The sequence below is a fragment of the Canis aureus genome, chromosome 3 (assembly GCF_053574225.1).
Source record: "Canis aureus isolate CA01 chromosome 3, VMU_Caureus_v.1.0, whole genome shotgun sequence".
Taxonomy (NCBI): Eukaryota; Metazoa; Chordata; class Mammalia; order Carnivora; family Canidae; genus Canis; species Canis aureus.
In genome coordinates, this window is record NC_135613.1 from 40399030 (window position 1) to 40417850 (window position 18821).

Consider the following 18821-nt stretch of genomic DNA (forward strand, 5'->3'; position numbering starts at 1 on the left):
TTGCCAAAAACAAATGGGGTCCTTGTCAAATTCTTTTGAAAGTCGTGAGTTAAAGAATACTAAAAAACTTTATTTGTTGCAGGAACTCTCAGAGGCTTTAACATGTAAATATTTCTTGTCATTCTCCAAGGGTGGGTGTGATGGTCTTTTCTGAACTTATTTAACTGTGGAGTTCTTTATTTTACATATATTTGTATCCTTTTTAAAAATTTATTTGCTGTGGGGCATTTGGGAGAACTATTATACATATTTTGGGAAGTACTGATGTGAATTCTAATGTGGAGGATAGAGCATATCAAAATTTGGAGAATAGCAGGTGGGACATCTTGGCTGCCACATATGGAGTCTATATTTGGGTAGTATTGGAAATATACCTTAAACACTAGAAAGGTGTACTAGAGGACAGATTTTGAAGGGCTTTAAATATACAGTAAAGTAGTCTAAATTTAGTTCTCAAAGAAATCATGAAATACTCACAGTTTTTTTTTTTTAGACAAAAGACACCAACCATCCATTCATTCTCTCCCTACCATTGCTAGTAGATTAACATGGAGAGAAAATGCCCAACAGGTGTCCCAAATTATTGTGCCTACAGGGGCCTTACAGATCATTAAATAAATGAAATCTAATAAAGAGTATTAGGGAGTGTGGCACATTTGTAAACTCATGCCCAGTTTCAAAACATCCATATGTAAAAAATAATAACCAAGAAAAGTATGTTGACATACTGGAATTGGCCTGTTGGCTGCTCTTTTGTGACACTTTAGATTTTAAAAGCAAAGGTTGGCACTTACATTGGTTAAGGTAAGCGGTAGCCTGCTATAACAAAGAGAAAGGGAAAACAGACAGTGGTCTAAGTACACTAAAGTCTTTTTTTCATTTTTGTAACTCTTCCAGATGACCAGGCTAAGTTGACAGGATGCTTCTGCTTCACACTGTCATTCAGGGTCCCACATTCCCTCTGTTGTACTACTTTGCCATCCCAGGGGCTCTGTCCTTGTCTTTGTGGTTGAAACTGTTCTAGTTCATAAAAAGAGGAAGAAGAGTGCCTAGGGCAGGAATTTGTTTTCAGGCAAGTTGGGTAGAAGTTGATTGTCTCACTTCCATTCACTTTCCAGGGGTAGCCACTCCTCAAAGAGGCTGGGAACTATGGTCTATAGCTGTCAATCATGGATGTGCATGGACAACCAGCAGACTCGGCATAGGATGTTACAGTAATCTCCACTATAGTCTTTTCTTAGAAAAGTATTATAAAAAGACCCAATTTTAGATAAATATGCTACTGGAAATCTTGGTGTCCACATCTTTCTTAACTGGAAATGTATCATCCCTCCCCCTCCAAAAGTAAATACCTTGTGCTATTTTTGCTGAATCTCCAGGGCCTAGGACTGTGCTTGCCACATGATAGGATTCCAATACGTATTTGACGAATGAAAGCGGTAAACCAAATATTGACTTTATGGATATGGAAGAACAAACAAACTAAAAACACAGATTAGGTACCTGTATTGAATAATACCTGAGCAGAGCAGGGAAATTTAGGGCAGCAACAAAAGGAATCAATAGTACCTAAGTCCCATGACACATACTCCAAAAATCATTTCTTGACTCATCCTCCTCTTCAGCTCAGACTACATCATTCCCATACTAGAGATAATTCCTTGATGTGTTGTGATAAACCAGGATGTCAATCATAACCATCGTACAAATGCATTTATAACAACCCTTTGCATCTGAGAATCTTAAAACACCTCTTTCATATTAGTGGTTAGCAAATACCATTTCTTTATTTTACAAGTTCTCAGGCACAATTTCCTAGATTATTGCCAGTCCAACTATGTATGTCAGTCTTTTAACGTTTACTGTAAGCAGACTACTGAACAAAACTCCACCACGGTGAAGATTAATTACACGGAGAACATCTATGTTATTTTTATTGCTACTGCATTCTTTTAGTAGATGTCTGAATTTTTGGCATTTTTGTAATATTAGGTATTATTCTAAAAATAATATCTCATTATCAATGAATGGCAGAATGATTTAAATAGTCACTGTAGAGTCATGAAAAATGGGACCAAAATTTAGAATTTGGGCTTAATGGAATACCACCTCCTTTAAAAACTTATTTTCTAAAAGATATTCCAAATTAAGAGGACAGGAGTAAGGCATCACTGGAGGTAAGCTAATCATTATTTCCGTTGTGCTTTAGAGGGCTACTAAATCCAGGTATTTCAAGTCACTCATCTGGATCATTAAATAACTATTTATTACACACCTAGACCAAGTGATTGTTCTGGGCTCTGAAGAGAATGTAAGATCAAGAAATTGTTATAGGAGTGGAGAGTTTGTTGTAGGAGCACAGAGCTAAAACAGATAAACAAGTAACATCCACATAAGGTAGAAAGAGGCTGTGACATGAGGCAAGTAGAGCAGAAGTTCTACTCAACAGTATTGATGGAGCAGACGTTCTACTCAATGTATTGACCGTGGGGAGAGGGAGTGAAGGAGCCATGTTCCCTTTCCTTAGGTGGCTTCTAAGCCAATGGGGAGTTTAGGCAAGGAGAAATTAAGATTCTAGGGAGGAGCAGTGTGGTGAAGGGAGACTTTCCTTTAGAAGGATGAGCATGTAAATTCTGTGAGAGCAGCATCCTCAGGACTTAGCCCAGGGCCTGCACATCACAAGTAAGCTCTAATACTTGCAGAATATAAGTGCATGAGAGCAGTGGGCTCCTTTTCCTTTGGAGTGCCCAGACACACAAGCATGGAAAGGCCTGGTCATTGGCCTGTCTCTTCCTAGTAACGAAACCTGATTCACCAAGGGCAGAATAGAATAGAGATGCATTCTTTTTGATGAAATGACCTGTGTGTTGTGGTTTGTCTGCATCCTGATTTGCCAGAGGAGATTTGATCATTTAGAGCCGAGAGCCCTTTGCTATCCCAACAGGACAAACAAAAGCACCATCTAGTGTGTCAGTGTTCCTCCTCAAATGCATTCTCTGACTCACGGACACTCAACTTCCTCCCAAGGCCAACCCTCTGGGTGGTTTGTCCTGAGTTGTTACTTCCCCTCGACCTCCGAACAGTTCTGCAAGGTGACCTGTCTCTGCAAATTGAACTTTTTTCCTTTCCTGCTTATGAGGTAGATAGATGTGCAATTCCTTCATGAGATGAGATTTGGTTCCCATATAATGGCATTTTCCATAATAACTGCTGATATCATCAAGGTAAAGATAGAACTGCTTTTCCTAACCACCCATAAAAGAATTTAGCTTTTTATATTTCTGCCTCTCTTCAAAAGCCTCATCTCTCCATCGTGAGTACAATTGACTGCAAGGTATTGAAATCTGTACTCTAATTGGGAATTCATTGAACAAGTTCATTCAGGGAATGAACTTTTTTTTAGCCATTTTATATAAAATGAAAAAGGATCTGTCCCTCCTTTCAAGCTACGATACAGTTGCTCCTGAACAGTGGTTCAGAACTAAAGAGAGAGATTGCTGCAAAATCTGGGTTTTCTGCTAAGACTTCACAAAAGTATGTTTTGCACTCGTTTCTGTATTCAAAATGTAAGTCTTGGGACCTTTCAGGGATGTTTAATCAGCTTTCCAACTGAGAATCTTTTAATGTGAACATCGAAGTTCAGAATTACTGAAATTGACCTTTTTATTTTCTTTTCCATTTCTCTCTCATCTTGCAATAAAGTAGAACAGCCAGATTAGTGTTATTTCCCTGAAAGTCATTTTTATGATTTGGTTTGTGTTAGCAAGAATGAAATATTAATCTGCTCAAGTTTGCTTAGTAATTACATTAGACGTGTCACTTTTTCCGTCATTTCTTAGGTTTCATTTCTCATTGCTTTCTTCCTCTAGAGTTCACCAGTGGGTTTCCAAATAATTGGTGAAGGAACAAAACCAGTTTCATAGTCCCTTAAAGTTACATGGAGTGTTTACACATACCTTTCCCCAGAGACACATCACAGAGGAGATGGTCACATCAGGACTTGTGAAATCATTCTACTTTTTATTTTAATTTTTCCAATTATTGTATAGTCACATATGGTACACCTCCTAAATTACACGCATTCTATGAAAATCAGTGTGAGGGAGCAGGTTGCCAAGAGGACAAGGAGGATCCAATTGTGATTTTTGCAGCAACTTTCCCAGGATCGCAGAAGATCCTAGAAGCTTGGGACTAGACTCTTTTTTTTTTTTGGTACTTTATGTCCATTAAATCATGCTTCCCTTTAACTCTGTTCTAACTCAGGCCCCCAAAATAGGACCACAGTCACAACAACAGGACAATCTCTTAGGCATTCCTATTTTTTTTTTGAAAAATTTTTTTCACTTTTATTATCATTCAGATTAAATCTAAACTAATAAAACAAAAATTATGTTGAAACATCAAAGGTTTATTTTTTATTCTTTATTTTTATATGTATATCTTTATTGGAGTTCGATTTGCCAACATACAGTATAACACCTGGTGCTCATCCCGTCAAGTGCCCCCCTTAGTGCCTGTCACGCAGTCACCCCATCTCTCCGCCCACCTCCCCTTCCACTTGTTCATTTCTCAGAGTTAGGAGTCTCTCATGTTTTGTCACCCTCTCTGATTTTTCCCACTCATTTTCTCTCCTTTCCCCTATAATTCCTTTCATTTTTTATATTCCCTGTATGAGTGAAACCATATTAGGCATCATCTCTCATCAGACAACCTGATGGCACCTTCTTGATGGGAAGCTCCATCCTGAATGGATTGTCTCTTCAGTCCTTGTCCTATTTAGTCTGGAGGGACTATTTGGATTGTTCACTTTAATAGTTTTCAGATGTACATTGGCTCCATTTTAGGTCAAACTGTATTGCTAGAGATGAAAGAGAGAAAGAAAAAATAAGTTCTGTCAACATTTCTATAAAAAGGAAAATAAACATCCTTGAGCTCAAATTGGATTGTGTTCCCTCAGAGACAGCCCTGGAGTGCTTACTGCTTACCAGGCACTGTGTTAGGACCTGGAGGCACAGAAGATGTTCTTTCTCAAGGGGCGTACAGTCTAATACAAGAAGAAGATAAAATTATAGTTCAATGTGCTAGGTCCTAGATTAGAGGTGTATTCTGTACACCTGGTCAGGATTGAGAAAAGCAGTCTTTGCCAGCAGTGCAGGTAACCAGGGAAGGTTTTGAGAGAATGACAATAAAGCTGAGTCCTAAAGGACAAGTAAGAGGTTGGCCAAGCAAAGAGCAGGAAGGACAGAGACATCCCAGGAAGAGGGAACAGTGTGGGGAGAGGAGTGAACCACAACCATGGTGAAGCAGGTATTTCCTTAGGCCCACAGGTAGGGCCAGAAGAAAGAGAGAAAAGATTTTTTTGAATGAGCCTAGAGGGGAACCTGGGTGGCTCAATCAGTTAAGCAGCTGCCTTTGGCTCAGGTCATGATCTCAGGGTCCTGAGATCGGGGCCTGCAATGGGCTTACCACTCAGTGGAAGCCTGCTTCTCCCTCTGCCTTCTGTTCCCCATGCTTGTGCTCTCTCTCAAATAAGTAAATAAAATCTTTAAAAAAAAGATGAGCCTGGGAAGGAAGATAGAGGCTATGTCAGGATGATATGTAATGGAATTTGTACTATACCCCAAATTCTCTGTGGGGCCCTCGCAAGATTTCTGACAGGCCAGTGAGTTCTGAACACAGAACTCAGTCTCTAGGATCTCATTCTTTCCTATACCCCAGGGCCTTTACACACACTAATCCCTCTGCCTGAAGGGCTCTTTCCCCTTCTTTTCCTGGCTGTCTCCTCAGTATCTTTCAGATATCAGCTCTTAAGAGAGGCTATCCCTGACCACACTTTCTAAAATATTTCCTATTTATTTTCTTCATTTCATTTATATCATATATAATTTTTTAAATAATTCGTTTTTTTGTGTTCATCTGTCTCTAATCCTAGACTGTAAATCCGTAAATTCCCTGAATGTAGGAACTCTGTGTTGAGCCCTTAGCACTATGCCTGGCTCACGGTAGGTGTTCAGTAGATATTTGTTGAATAAATGAATGAGCCTTCATATTTGCCCATTGTTGAGACAGCTCTGCCTGCAGAGTGGACAGTATACTAAGGAGACGCTAGGACTGATGACAGAGAACACAGTTAAGAGGCTGCCCCATCAGGCTGTAATAATTGGGAAGAGCCTGAGCCACAGACTTGGCACTGGGCAGGGGAGGGTTAATGGAGATGTACTTGGAGTCAAGAAATTGTAAAAAATGGAATCAGGATTTGTTGGCTGTGGATTTCTGTAAGAAGCAGTAGTTAGGGATGACACCAAAACCTAGAAAGCAAGATGTTGGTGGATGGCTCATTGAAATAGGGAATTCCACAGTGTCAGAACAGGTTTAGGGAGGAGAAGAAAATGAGCTTGGCTTTGGACAGGTTGGATCTGGGGATACTCATGGCGATCTGGGTAGAAATATCCAGTAAACATTTTGAGAGAGCTCTTGGCAAAGGACAAAGATGTGAGAGTCATTGGCCTGTAGAGTCATCCATCCACTCATTCAACACATTTTCTCTTACCAACCTTTGTCCCAGGCATTAAATATAGCAGTGCAGGAAACAAACGTTACTCTGATATTCATGAATATCAGAGTCAAGACTGGTAACAGATCATGGAAGCAGAGGAAATAACTAGGAAATATACTCATTGAGCACAAACCCTGGTGAAACCACATCTTAGAGATGGACAGAAGCAAAGGGCGAATCCAGAGGTGGTATTGGAATGGATGCGTGCAGGTGTTTCCTCCTCCCAAGTCCTTGCAACCAAACTAAACTCAGTTTTCAAAACACAGTGCTTGCTTTTTTCAGTGGCATGATTGAAGTACACGTGTTCACATTCACTCTGCACAGAAATTCTTGTGAAGTTGTCCATAAAGTAAGGAATTTCAAAGTTTGGAACTGAAACAAGTATCAGCCCGCAAGCAAGAGCTGCAGAGATGAACGAGAGCTGGAAATCAACCCTGAGATTCCCATTTAACAATGCATTTCCTTGCTCTCATTAGGTGTGTCTTAAGTCAAACTTAACGTATGTTGTGGTTGAATTTGCTTTGTTATAGCCTGTGGGATTAATGCAATGTCAAGGTCAAAATGGAAAGAGATGTTCTCATCGGTTTTGACAAGACGACTTTAGAGAATTTTTTATTTATTTGCTTATTTTTATTTATCAGGTGTCTTTATCCAAGAAATGACACCTCCGGCACTTACCAAGTTAAAGTCAACCAAAGACCTGGGTGGGGGTTGTTTCAAGAAGTGAAATTTCTTAAGCACGTCTTCAAGTGAAAGTTTGCCATTTAACTTTAAAAAGCAATTTATAGTTATTGCACATCCTACAAGTTAGAGCTGTGTTTTATCTAAAACATCATAGATGGTATTTGATATAAAAATTAACTGAAAAAAATTTCAAATTCAGAAAAAAAAAACCTTTCTTAATCCTGAGGCAGTCAGAAAAAGAATAATTTGAGGGTATCTTTATAATTCTTCAAAACATAGTAATTTGTTGCATGTATTTATTTGCATGACATTTGATGAATTTATTGATGTGTTAACTATACCATAGGTAAATTTGTTTCCCCTTAGTAATGAGCAAAAATCTATTTTTTGTCAATACTTACGGGCATTGTTATATATTCAGATTGACCTGTTTTCTTATGTTACGTTTCTTAAAAGTATGTTTCTTATTTCAGAGGACAATTATTTTAAAAAATCCCTTCACCCAACTTCTCCTTTGGCCCTATTTTTAAAGCAGGTGATTATGCTAACCATATAGACATGTCTGAACTAGATTTTACCTATCTAAGACTCAGAATCAAAAAACTTGAGAAGCAGAGAAGATAACATATCATAAATTACGTACTCCTAGATATTTATAAGTTTTATATTCCAGAATGTACCATAAAAATAAATAAGCAAGTGAATAAGAGATGTAACTGCAGATATCTTAAAGAAATTAATTATATCCAGCAAAAATAAAGCAGATGCAAAATTCAGAGATTGTCATTTTGAACCATTGGTTTATTATCTTTTCTTAAAAAAAAAAAAAAAAACAGACTCAACCCACCCACTCACAAAAAAAAAACCCTTGTTCTCAAAACAAATCTAAATTTTCATTGGTGCTCAAAAGAACTTGTTTCACGTTTCAAGGGCTAGGGCTTGCTTTTTCTGGTCTGGCTTTTTAAAGAGTCACCCTGTGATACCTATAAAAATGAAGAGAACATCTTTAAATCTTGTTTGATTTGAATGAATGGATAGCTAATCCTGATCAGATGTTTCTTTAGAGAATAATGTTTAAAAATTGTTATGGAATGTAGGTATCCTGGCTGATTCCTAGGTATGCTGTTTTCATCCCAGCTGTTAAGGTCTCGGAGGTCAGCCAAGGTAGCCATTTATTTTAAATCTTCTTTTGTTTCAGATTTCCTGTTGAGTTTTTTTTTTTAAACCATTTCAGAAATCACCCAGTTGTGTCATAGCTTTCCATAGCCCTCAGATTCAAACCAAAAAACCATCTATGTAACTAAATGACTGTACCCTCCCACATAAACTCTAACTAGAGCAGAATATGAAATTAGACATTGCCTTTTTTAATCACAATGAAACTAATATTTAGAATTCTGTTGTCAAATGTCTTCTATTTATGACACTGTTTCTTTTGTTTTTGTTTCCCCAGGACATTTGGGCTTCCAGGACAGTTTTGTCACATCAGGTGTTTTTAGTGTGACCGAGCTAGTAAGAGTGTCACAGAGTAAGTATAATTTTGCTTTGATTTGGTACAGATTTGCCTTGGGTTTGTACTTACTTTCTGCCTAGGCCTCCTAGAGACATAAATAGCTTTTAGAATCCCTTTTGCATTCACCCATTGGAAGAATTTCGCCACGCAGTTTATTTGACAGCCAAGAATTTAAATCAGGAAAAATTAAATATCATTTTAATGTGAGACTTAGGGAAAGAACTGAAATCCTGACTGTCTCACATATTCCCTACTTTATAGTGTGAACCTGGTTAAAAAAAATTTCTGAGGCTTCCCTGTTTCTAAGAAATTCTGCATTTTAAAAGAATTTGGCTTTGACCTTTAAAGAATGCTAATGCCCTCAGCATGAGTGACACAGTACAGCATGATCATTACCAGCTTGTCAATAATCACCAACAACAATGAATTAAGAGTACCTGTCACCACCCTGTTCCATTGATCAAAGGGGTCGGTCATTGATTGTATTTTTGCTATGACATAATCCAGACAGTCCAAGGAGAAGGTATAGGATTAAGGTATAGGATTCTCCCCTTCTCTCTCCCTCAGTCTCTGTCTCTCTTTTTTCTCTCTCTCACACAGTCTTTCTTGCCTTCCCTCAAAAACATCTCTTTATTTTTATTTAAATGCATACCTACAATGACTACCATGTTGTGGGTGCCAATAACAAGAGGAAAATATAAATAGCAGATATCAAAATGTTGCTTCTTTATTCTCCTCCTACTTCAAAATACTTTTAGATAAACTTTACATTGTTAACATTGGCTCCAAGCTGCATCAAATCCTTTGCGGATGGAGGTAGAGTAAAAACTAATATTTTCATTTCAAGTTCATACCCCCATCCCCTGCATTACAGTCTTGCAAGATTGACTGAGTATACCAGTCAGTCTCTGACAAGATGTCAGGTCAAGCAAGTCAAGCCATCCCAATCTCACAGGCTCAGATTCGGTCTGTTATTTCTTAAAACTGGAAGACAGTTAAGAATCCAGAAAATGGGATATAAGATGGGAGCATAGAGGCTGGAGTCTGAGGGATAGGCAAAAAAATCTAATGACTGTTGAGCATTCACTATCTGCCAGATGCTATGCTGTGTTTTCATGTATGTTGCATAAATTAATCTTTGCAATAAACTTGTCAGGTAAATAATTACTCTCATTGTTACAAAGGAGTTGAACTGTGGGTCTATTTAAGCCATTTACCCAAAATCAAACAGTAGATAAATAGTTAAAGTTAGGTCTGTGTAATGCTAGAATGTGTATAATCGTAACAGAGGCCCAAGGGGACTTGAAGAAATGTGCAATGTGAGACAAGACAGGGAGATGAGAAGGAAGTAACTCTGAGTGTGGGAATTCTGGGAGTCAGGACACTTGGTTGATGCTGGGGCTTTCCAGTGTTAAGAAGGTGGAACCATAAGGGATGAGGCATTAGGAGCAGGAGGGTGTGAGTTGGAATGGAGAGGTTGCTGCCATGTTATCAAGTGTGCTTGAGGTACCAACCGATGAAGAACAGACGAGATGGCCTTGTTCACTGGAGGATAGATGCTGCTCTCACACAGCTGACTAGCCAGTCATTCGCCATGGCAAAGAATGCATGTAGAGATTTTTTTTAAGTGTTTTTTTTTTCTCACTTTGTGAGACTTTTAAAAAGGATCACTAGGCCGCATTCTTCTTGTGATTTTAATAATAGTAATAGGATACAGATATATATAACTGTCATAATGGCATTACAGGGAAATGCATTCCTTGAGCCCTTCCTAAACATAGCCTTAAAGAGTGAAAAGAAAATCCTGCTAGCTCTTACATTGGAGCACCAGACCTTTGCATTCTACTCTGGCTGCTGTAATGCTCACATTTTGTCTTCATTACCATCAGGGTCCCAAGGCCTGGGTGGTGTAGAGAAGGCCCACGCTGCTCAGGACCATCCCCAGAATCTTGTCCCTCTTCCACTTTCCATAAGTCCCTGTAAAGTCTTATACCCCAAGGCCTATCAGCTCCAAGCTAGATTAGACCTCCATTCAGTCTACCAAGCGTGGTTGCCAAGTGAATTCTAAATCTGCGTTCAAGACTGCCAGAGGGTGCGGGCCGACCACAGATTGAATTTGCAGAGGGACCTGGTTTTGTTTCCTGTCCCCGTTTAGGGGGTTATGTTGCTGATGCCTGGCGTCATGAGCATCCTTCGGCTCTTGAATGCTTTTCGATTCTGCACACTGCTGTGTAATCGCTGTAGGACTCACTCACACATGGCCTCGTGCTGACTAAAACCGTTTGGCAGGAGTGGGACTGGGCTGTGTCAGCTAAATCATGGCTTCAAGCCAAACTGCTGTCCAGAGCCCCCTCTCTCCTGCAGATCTTTACTCCAGGTTTGTCAGGGTACATGTCACAGGACCATGTCGGCTGCTGGGGTAAGGATCCATTCCCCCAGCTCAAGTCTCCTCACCACACACCTTTCTGAAAGACTTCATGCTCAGGCCACAGGATGAGTCAAAATCCTTAACCATTTCTTATAGCCCTGCCCACTTCCCTAAGTTAGAAGAGCTAAGTGTCCATATTAGAGGTACAGTGGGCACTTTGTACAAGTGAATGGAGCTTGGGATGTGGGTTCTGCAACCTTGAAATAGAAATAAGCTAACTAGCTCATAAGCTGATTAAATGCAGAATGTTAGCCCTGTTAGGAGCACAATACTAATATGAAAAATTACCGTAGCTAGCATTTATCAAGCATACACTATGCATCAGGCACTGTGCTAGGCACTGTCTTAAACATAATCTCAGTCAGTCCTCCTGTGGTTGCTGTTACTGTCCCTTTTTATAGATGAAGGAGACTGTGATGTTCAAAGAGGTTAAGAAACTTGCTCTTTTTACTTTGCTAGCTGACTGCAGACATTTTCATCATGACCTCTCCTATAACTGCATTACAGAACTAAACAGAATCCACAGATTCTGTGCTTTGATTAAAAACCATTTCTTGTTAGAGTTGATAAACTTTTAGATTATTAATCAGTGCATCAAAAAAAGGTTAAAGCGATTTTCATATGAACCAACACAACTAAAATACTTAAATTTTCTTTTCCCCGGATCTGTATTCAGTTGTGTGTGTGTGTGTGTGTGTGTCTAGGCTTTATTTTTTTTAGAGCAATTCTAGGTTCTCAGTTTTAGGTTGACAAAAAGTACAGAATTTTAATATTACCCCCCCATACAGTTTCCTCTATTTATTAACATCTTTTGTGAATGTGGTACATTTGTTACAAGGAAGGAACCCATATTGACATGCTATTGTTAACCAAAGCCCATAGTTTATGTTAGGGTTCATTCTTTGTGTTGGAGATTGTGCGTTGACAAATGTATCCATTCTTGCAGTGCCCTATGGAGGAGTCTCACTTCCTAAAAAAATCACCTGCGCTGCAGCCAATCTTCTGCCCCCCTGTCCCCCGCCACAATTATACTCATTCTCCGGATAGTTCAGCCTTTCCCTGGATGTATTTAATGACCTCGGTGTCTTAGAATTTCTTCCACTCTGTTGCACATTTCTTCTCAACCCCCTCATATTTATCTCAGCCCCACCCAGTTCCCCCAGTCACACTTATGACCACATGTATGGCCTGGAAATGTCAAACTAATGGTTGCCCTAGGTTGAAAATATTTCCCTCTTCCTGAATCTTTAGTATGCAATTTTAACATTTGCTAATATAAATATTTACTTTACCTAGGTTTCCAGTTCATGTCTGTTTTTCGTTTTCCTCCTTTTAAATTTAATGGAGGAGGGAGGTGCGATTTCAGCATTTCCTCCTGAGGATTCACCGAAATAACTATGTGCTAAGTTTGTTGTTTATAATCGTGTTACTACAGGGTGGCAGTGGCAGAGAAACTCAAGAGAGAGCTGCTGGCTTAGCTTCACACATTTGGAGGTGAGGGTCAGGCAGCAAGGTGGCTTGACATTAAATTACACTGATCAGATGTATGGGGCTCATGCTGCAGTCTCTCACCAGTTCCCCTGGTCACCCCTGCCTCCTGCCTACTTACCTCCCTACCTACCTTTTAATTTTTCGCATTATGTAGAACCCATGGGGGGCAAGAAAGGGGAGGTCTGTTTCCCTTCACCATGAAGAAAGTGCTGTAGCCTAAGAGTTAGATGTATATCTGCGCTCCTCCTACCTTTCCCCCCATGTGATGGGGCCATCTGAAAGTCGTCCTAGTTATTTATGACTTTGTTCCAGGAGAGGGTCGGGAAGGGGGAACACAGACCACTAGACACCGTGCCAGAGAGAGAGAGAGGTCTTCCCTGCTCTGGGGGAGGGGGTTTCCAAGTGCTAACAACGCGGTTCAGAATCACCAAAGTTGTTTTAGCATAATACCATGAGGAAAGAGACAGGAACCATCTGCTGAAATGGTTCTTACATGATGCTGCATTTTCAAACAAAGCCTGCAAGAAGCATTTTCAGATGGGTCTCTTTCCCATGAAGCCACCACCAAGAGAGAGCCAGCTCCCCTGGCTGCTGACTGACTGACTGACCCACCTCGACCGACTGCCGCCTCTGGCAGGGCCCACACCGGTTGATTTTTCATGGTGTTTTCCTCAGAGTGTGGGCTCTGAGGCTGTTAAATTCCCTTCCTGGGACGAACCCAGAAAATCCTCCCGAAGAATCCACTACTTCTGCCCATTTCCTTCTAAAGTGCTGACTGTTTTACTTGAAGCTGGTGGGGTGACTACGAAACCTTAAATACTTCACTGGGAAAGAGGAAAACCGCAAATACACACAGGCCATTGTGACTCTGGCCGGGCGGGTTCCAATTTGCTAGCAGTGGTTTGTACACCCGAGCGGGCTGCAAGGGTTAAGTAAACTTCGTGGCTAGGGATGACTTCATGGCCCTGGAATTTTGAAAAGCCAGGGTTCCCAGTACACTGTGGCCAGCCTTAGCGTCTTTGGGTGTAAAAACCACTCTCAGTTACCCAGACTGAATTTTTGGTTCCTCTTGCACTGCTACAGAATCTATTAAATCCAGCAGCTGAATTGTCCTGGCTCTGCCACAAAGCTGGGCTGCGGGGTGGCTGCAGGATTCCCGAGTTGTTTGTCAATGGAAAGGGGGAGTGAACGGAGCCCGCAGGATGCCTCAGCCTGGCATGAGGTGGCACCCTAGTGGCTGTTTTCTGCCTTCGACATATGCACTCTTTCTCTATTTTCACACAGGAATCATCATTAGGATCCAAATTGCAGTTCATTTTTCAACTTCGTTTTTAAGTCTCTAAGTCCTTTTTGTGACTTTGAGTACCCATATCCACGCACTAGGATTTTCTGGCCAGCGTTACAGTAAGAACAACTGGCAGTGTTCTAACCTGACATGATGAGGCGAGTGCAACAGAATTAACTCGGCTCCAAGGTACAATAAGAAAGCGAAGCTCTTCATATGAACAAGCCCAGACTTGGAAATTACAAACTATTCTTGCAAAGACGGACTCATGAGGAAATTGGTATAGGAGGAGGGATTCCTGATGTCCAGTCCTTTGGGGTGCCATTTGAAACAGTTGCAGGATTTTAGATCTTTGTTAAAAGAGATCTAAAACTTTCTTTTCTGAACAAGTGGCCTGTTGGTTCTCCTCTGTTAAGTGACCTGATAGCTGTGATCATTGCATGGAAATTAATTTTAAAATTAATATTCTTCAGCAAGCTCTTCTTTCGAAAGAAACCATTTGGGCTTGAGCATTAAAGGAAGAAACAAAAAGATTATAATAAAAAATAGACTGCAGCCCTAGCATGAACAGTGGCTGTGACCTTGCCTTTTGTTTGCCATTACACAATTCAATGGCAGTCCACTCAAACTATGCTCTCGATCAATATCCTATTAAAGCAGCACAAAAAGTCTCCATAAACTTAGTGGTTAGCTATGTTTATAAATGGAACTCGGCATAATTAGATGGTCAATAGCAGGCTCTACTAGTAATTTTAAAATGAACATCACACATTTTCTGTCTGTAGAAGTCAATGGCACCTTTTCCAGATTGAGGGTATCGTGTGCCGCAGACAAAAGAGTGGGAGATCCTTTAAAAAATCATAATGCCTATCTTGAAAATGCAGGATTTAAAGAAAATCTGTTAAGTTACAGACTCAAAAATACTGATTGGCCCTATAATTTTTTTCATTTTTGCCTGCCTAAGCCACCTTATTCTGAATGTATTATGACATCGCAAATGTTTCCTAGTTTTAATCAGTCTCTCATAGGGAGATAAAATAATAAATATTGCCATACTCTCTGGAAGAAAAATATCAGTCTGGCTGGCTTAATTTAGTGGGTTTCCTCTACTATAATTCAATAAATTTTCAAAATAAATACTGAAATTGAATTAGTTCAGAAGGATGTTTTGTTGTATAGTTTTTTTTCTTTTAATTTTCTTGCCATATTTGGGTTGAATATTTGGACAGTAAAGCCGGCGGCAAATGGAACGGACTGGCAGTAATAGAAATTTTTGTCAAACTGCTCTTTCTTCCAAATCCCAGTTCACAGTATGGGCAGCAACACATGATTTTTCCCATTCTCCTCTCCTCACCCAATAGAGAAGGAGCCACATAAAGTGAGAGGTGTCCCCATTCTTACCTACAGATCAAAATATACAATGTGCCTTGTGTTTGACATGGACCCTGACAGTGGCATTATGACCACCTTGCCGACTGAAATTAAAACTATGGTGACAGGAGCTTATGACATCAGCATATCCGCTGGTCAGCTTGATCTTGAAAGTCAATTTTTTTCTGTTGCACTCATCTTCTTACAGCCTTCCTGGTTAGAGCTGGTAGTGAGAGTTTTCATGGCAGCTTTGGGGTGGGGGGCAGGGGTGGCTCTTGTTCTGTGTTTTCCTAGCTGAAGCTCTTGCTAAATTGACCAGACCACAAGCATTCTTATTTTAAGGATTGGACTCAGAGAGAAGTAAAACATGTAATACCTTGATGTCCATACTAATTTGTTATTATGATCTCTATTTGTATATTCATCTATTTCTAATCTTTTCTAGCTAATTCATGGGTTTTGCTTCCTAAGTATAATACATTCTATGAAATCCATGTTTAAGATGGCAGCATGATATCATAGTCCAGGATATAGAACTGGGGATCTGGCTCTGCCACTTACTGACTCTATGACTTTGGGCAATACTGAATGCCTCCCAGCTATGTTCTTGTAGGAGGTAGCAATCACTTGTTCAGTCAGCAAACAAGTATTAGATACCAGCTGTGTGCTGGGCCTGCATCAGAATGCTGGAAACAACTCTTAGGAGTGATTTGAGGATTAAGTGAGAAAATGGCAAGTATCTAGCATATAGTAGATGCTGAACAGTGGTAACTACCATGCTTATTATTGAACAGAGCCTTTGTCCCTGGTCTTTCACTGTGTGTTCAGAGTTCATCCTTGAGCTAGCCACACTATCAGCATATTTATTAAGAATCTCTGTGTATGTCTGTATGTGCTCTGTGTACATGTGTAAATTAAGAAGGACTGATTTTAGATTCAAGATTTAAAAGTCAGTTTATTAGAAGGACCATTCTCATGACCCCTTCAAAGTTAATAATTTTGATGGAATAAGAGCTTGCCAATACTAGGCCTAATTCATCTGCTTTAGGAAACCAGAAAGTTCTTAGTCTTTAACCTCTCAGTCAAAGCTTCTACATCTGTGTTATTCTGGAGATTTATCTTCCAGGGTATCTAATAGATAACAAGATGTTTTAAAAATTCTAAATCTAACACTGACACATTAACGTTTTAAGTGGCTAGCCGCACCTTAATTATTTTCATCAGAGTTCTTTAAAGTAGTACTTAGTTCTGTAGTATTTGAATTCTTGCTTTCTTTTATATTATGGACATAAAAATTCCCTGTGAGTAGTAGGGGCATGCTGGAGGTTTACAGCAATGTGGTTTTTAGTAAACTTTCACTTACGTACCTATAAGCCTCATTTTTTTAAGAGCAGATATTCCTATCCAATGGGTAACATTAGAAAACTTAACGGTATTTTTGGGATTTCCAGAGGACTGACAGAAATTCAATATTACTCCCACAATAAGACCACAAATGTTAAAAAAAAAAAAAAAGACCACAAATATTATTGAGATTTTGGCTGGAATATATTGACCTAGCTAACTCTTGCTAATTAGAAAGACTGTTGTTGGTGACACAGTAGACATGTCCAGGATGAGATCAGTACAGTCCAGGCTCAGCAAAGCCACACATTAAACCCAATGCAAGAACTGAGTTAATGCAGTATGTGATTGATATGAGTACATGTTAATACCCAGGATCTTTCAGTGGATGGAGAAGGAAAAAAACAGTTCTTAGTGAAAATACTGAGACTTATTAGTATAGCCAGCTGGGTTTGTAAGTTGTTGAGATGAGACTCTGCTGATATAGTTTGGTCTCCTAACAGCTAATGGTCAGATAGTCCCAGTGCGCTCTTGGTGAAGGGGCTTATATTTAGAAGCCCTTCCCTGGTTTATAGATCATTGTGGTAAAAAGATGTCTCAGGCCATCAAATCCATCCCCTGTCAGGGAAGACTTAATCCCATGGCTGAGGCTGTATCAGGTACTAAACGGGTACCACATTTGACCTCAACCAAAAGCTAAGATGAGATGATACTCTAAAATGCAGAAAATCAATTTCAGTCCCCAAGGCAGAAGCCACTAATGCAAGAGATCGGTCAGCATTGCCCACCGCGCCATGGATGGCTCTGCTCGACCAAGTGTCAGGCCCTCTATCCAGTGAAGCACTGACTGACTCTTGCAGCTCTAAAGACCTGTAAACACAAAGAAGGGAGAAGAAGATGATAAATACAAGTTTTCCCACTTTATGGATAGGTGATAATTATTTTTCTCTATAAATCTTAGTGCATCTGTCTCTGTAGTAATTGATGATAAAGGAAAGACAGGGAGACTGGAAATGTGAGTTTCACCTCTGGGCTGGTATCTAGAGATACTCGGGTTCAAATCATCGCTCTGTCACTTACCTGTGTGATCTTGAGCATGTTACTTAACCTTATAACTGATTTTCCCATTTGTAATGAGAATAAACAAATACATGTTCTATAGGGATATTGCAAGAATGAAATGAGGTAATTCAGGCAAAACACATAGCATGCCAGCCTGACACATAATACATAATAAATAAATATTAGTTCTTAGCTGTTTTTCATTAACAGGCTCATATAATCTTAGTTCGATTTTAATAAATAATTGTTGCATGTGTAATATATGAAGCATTTCACTCTGTGTGCTGAGAATACAGAGATAAGTAGAAATGGTTCCTTCCTTCATAGAGTACATATTTAAGTTTCTTGAGATCCAAGACTGAGCTCTCTTGTAATAAAATGCCCAAATATGCTTACTTCACAAAACGAATTCACAGTGATTATCAAAGGTAAATTGTCTTCACGATTCAGAGTGGGGAGGAAAGAGGGTATCAGTGAACTGTTTTTATCTTAATAAAAAGAAAACATTTTTTTCAGAAATAAAAATTTCACTATTCTCCTCCTACCCGTTCTAGCACCACAAACCCACATATTTCTTAACTCGTGCCCACAAACGTGGATGTGTGAAAACGGTGCTCTCTCCACATTAGCAGATGCCGTTGATGGGGTTAAAACATCGTGCTGGCTTTTGGCACCTAATACTCCATTTCATAAAAAGCATTGCTTAAATCTCATAATAGCAGGGAAGTTCATTTCCACATAGAGGGAAATCCTCGTTTTGGTCCAGTGCCTTTCTTTTATGTTCCATTTTGGAAAACCATACTCCTAGCCTGCGCTGGGGCAGACTTTTTAGAAAGGAAAGGCAGAGAAAGGAGAGCAGTACGCGGTTTGCAGACCAGAAATCTGCTCAGCAAAGGAGTTGCTGAAGACTGTGGCATAGAAGCTGCAGGGAAAGTACCTTTATGATTGATTTCCATTCAAGTCAGACTGACTTGCAGTGTGGTCATTTTTCTAACTCATAACCGTTCACACTGCAGCAGTCTGCTATCTGCAGGGTGTCTGAATTATAGCAGTGTATGTCCATGTTACCTCTTACACAAATTACTTA

At 39.7% G+C, this 18821-nt stretch overlaps 1 protein-coding gene across 10 annotated transcripts in view; it reads left to right on the plus strand.

Moving 5' to 3' along the window:
• Positions 1–18821, plus strand: part of NFIA (nuclear factor I A) — a 373107-nt gene that overhangs the window by 238247 nt on the left and 116039 nt on the right. For all 10 annotated transcript variants that reach the window (XM_077892018.1, XM_077892019.1, XM_077892017.1 and 7 more), the window contains exon 4: positions 8694–8768. In XM_077892018.1, the coding sequence (XP_077748144.1) occupies positions 8694–8768 (75 nt within the window). The remainder of the gene's footprint in view (positions 1–8693; positions 8769–18821) is intronic.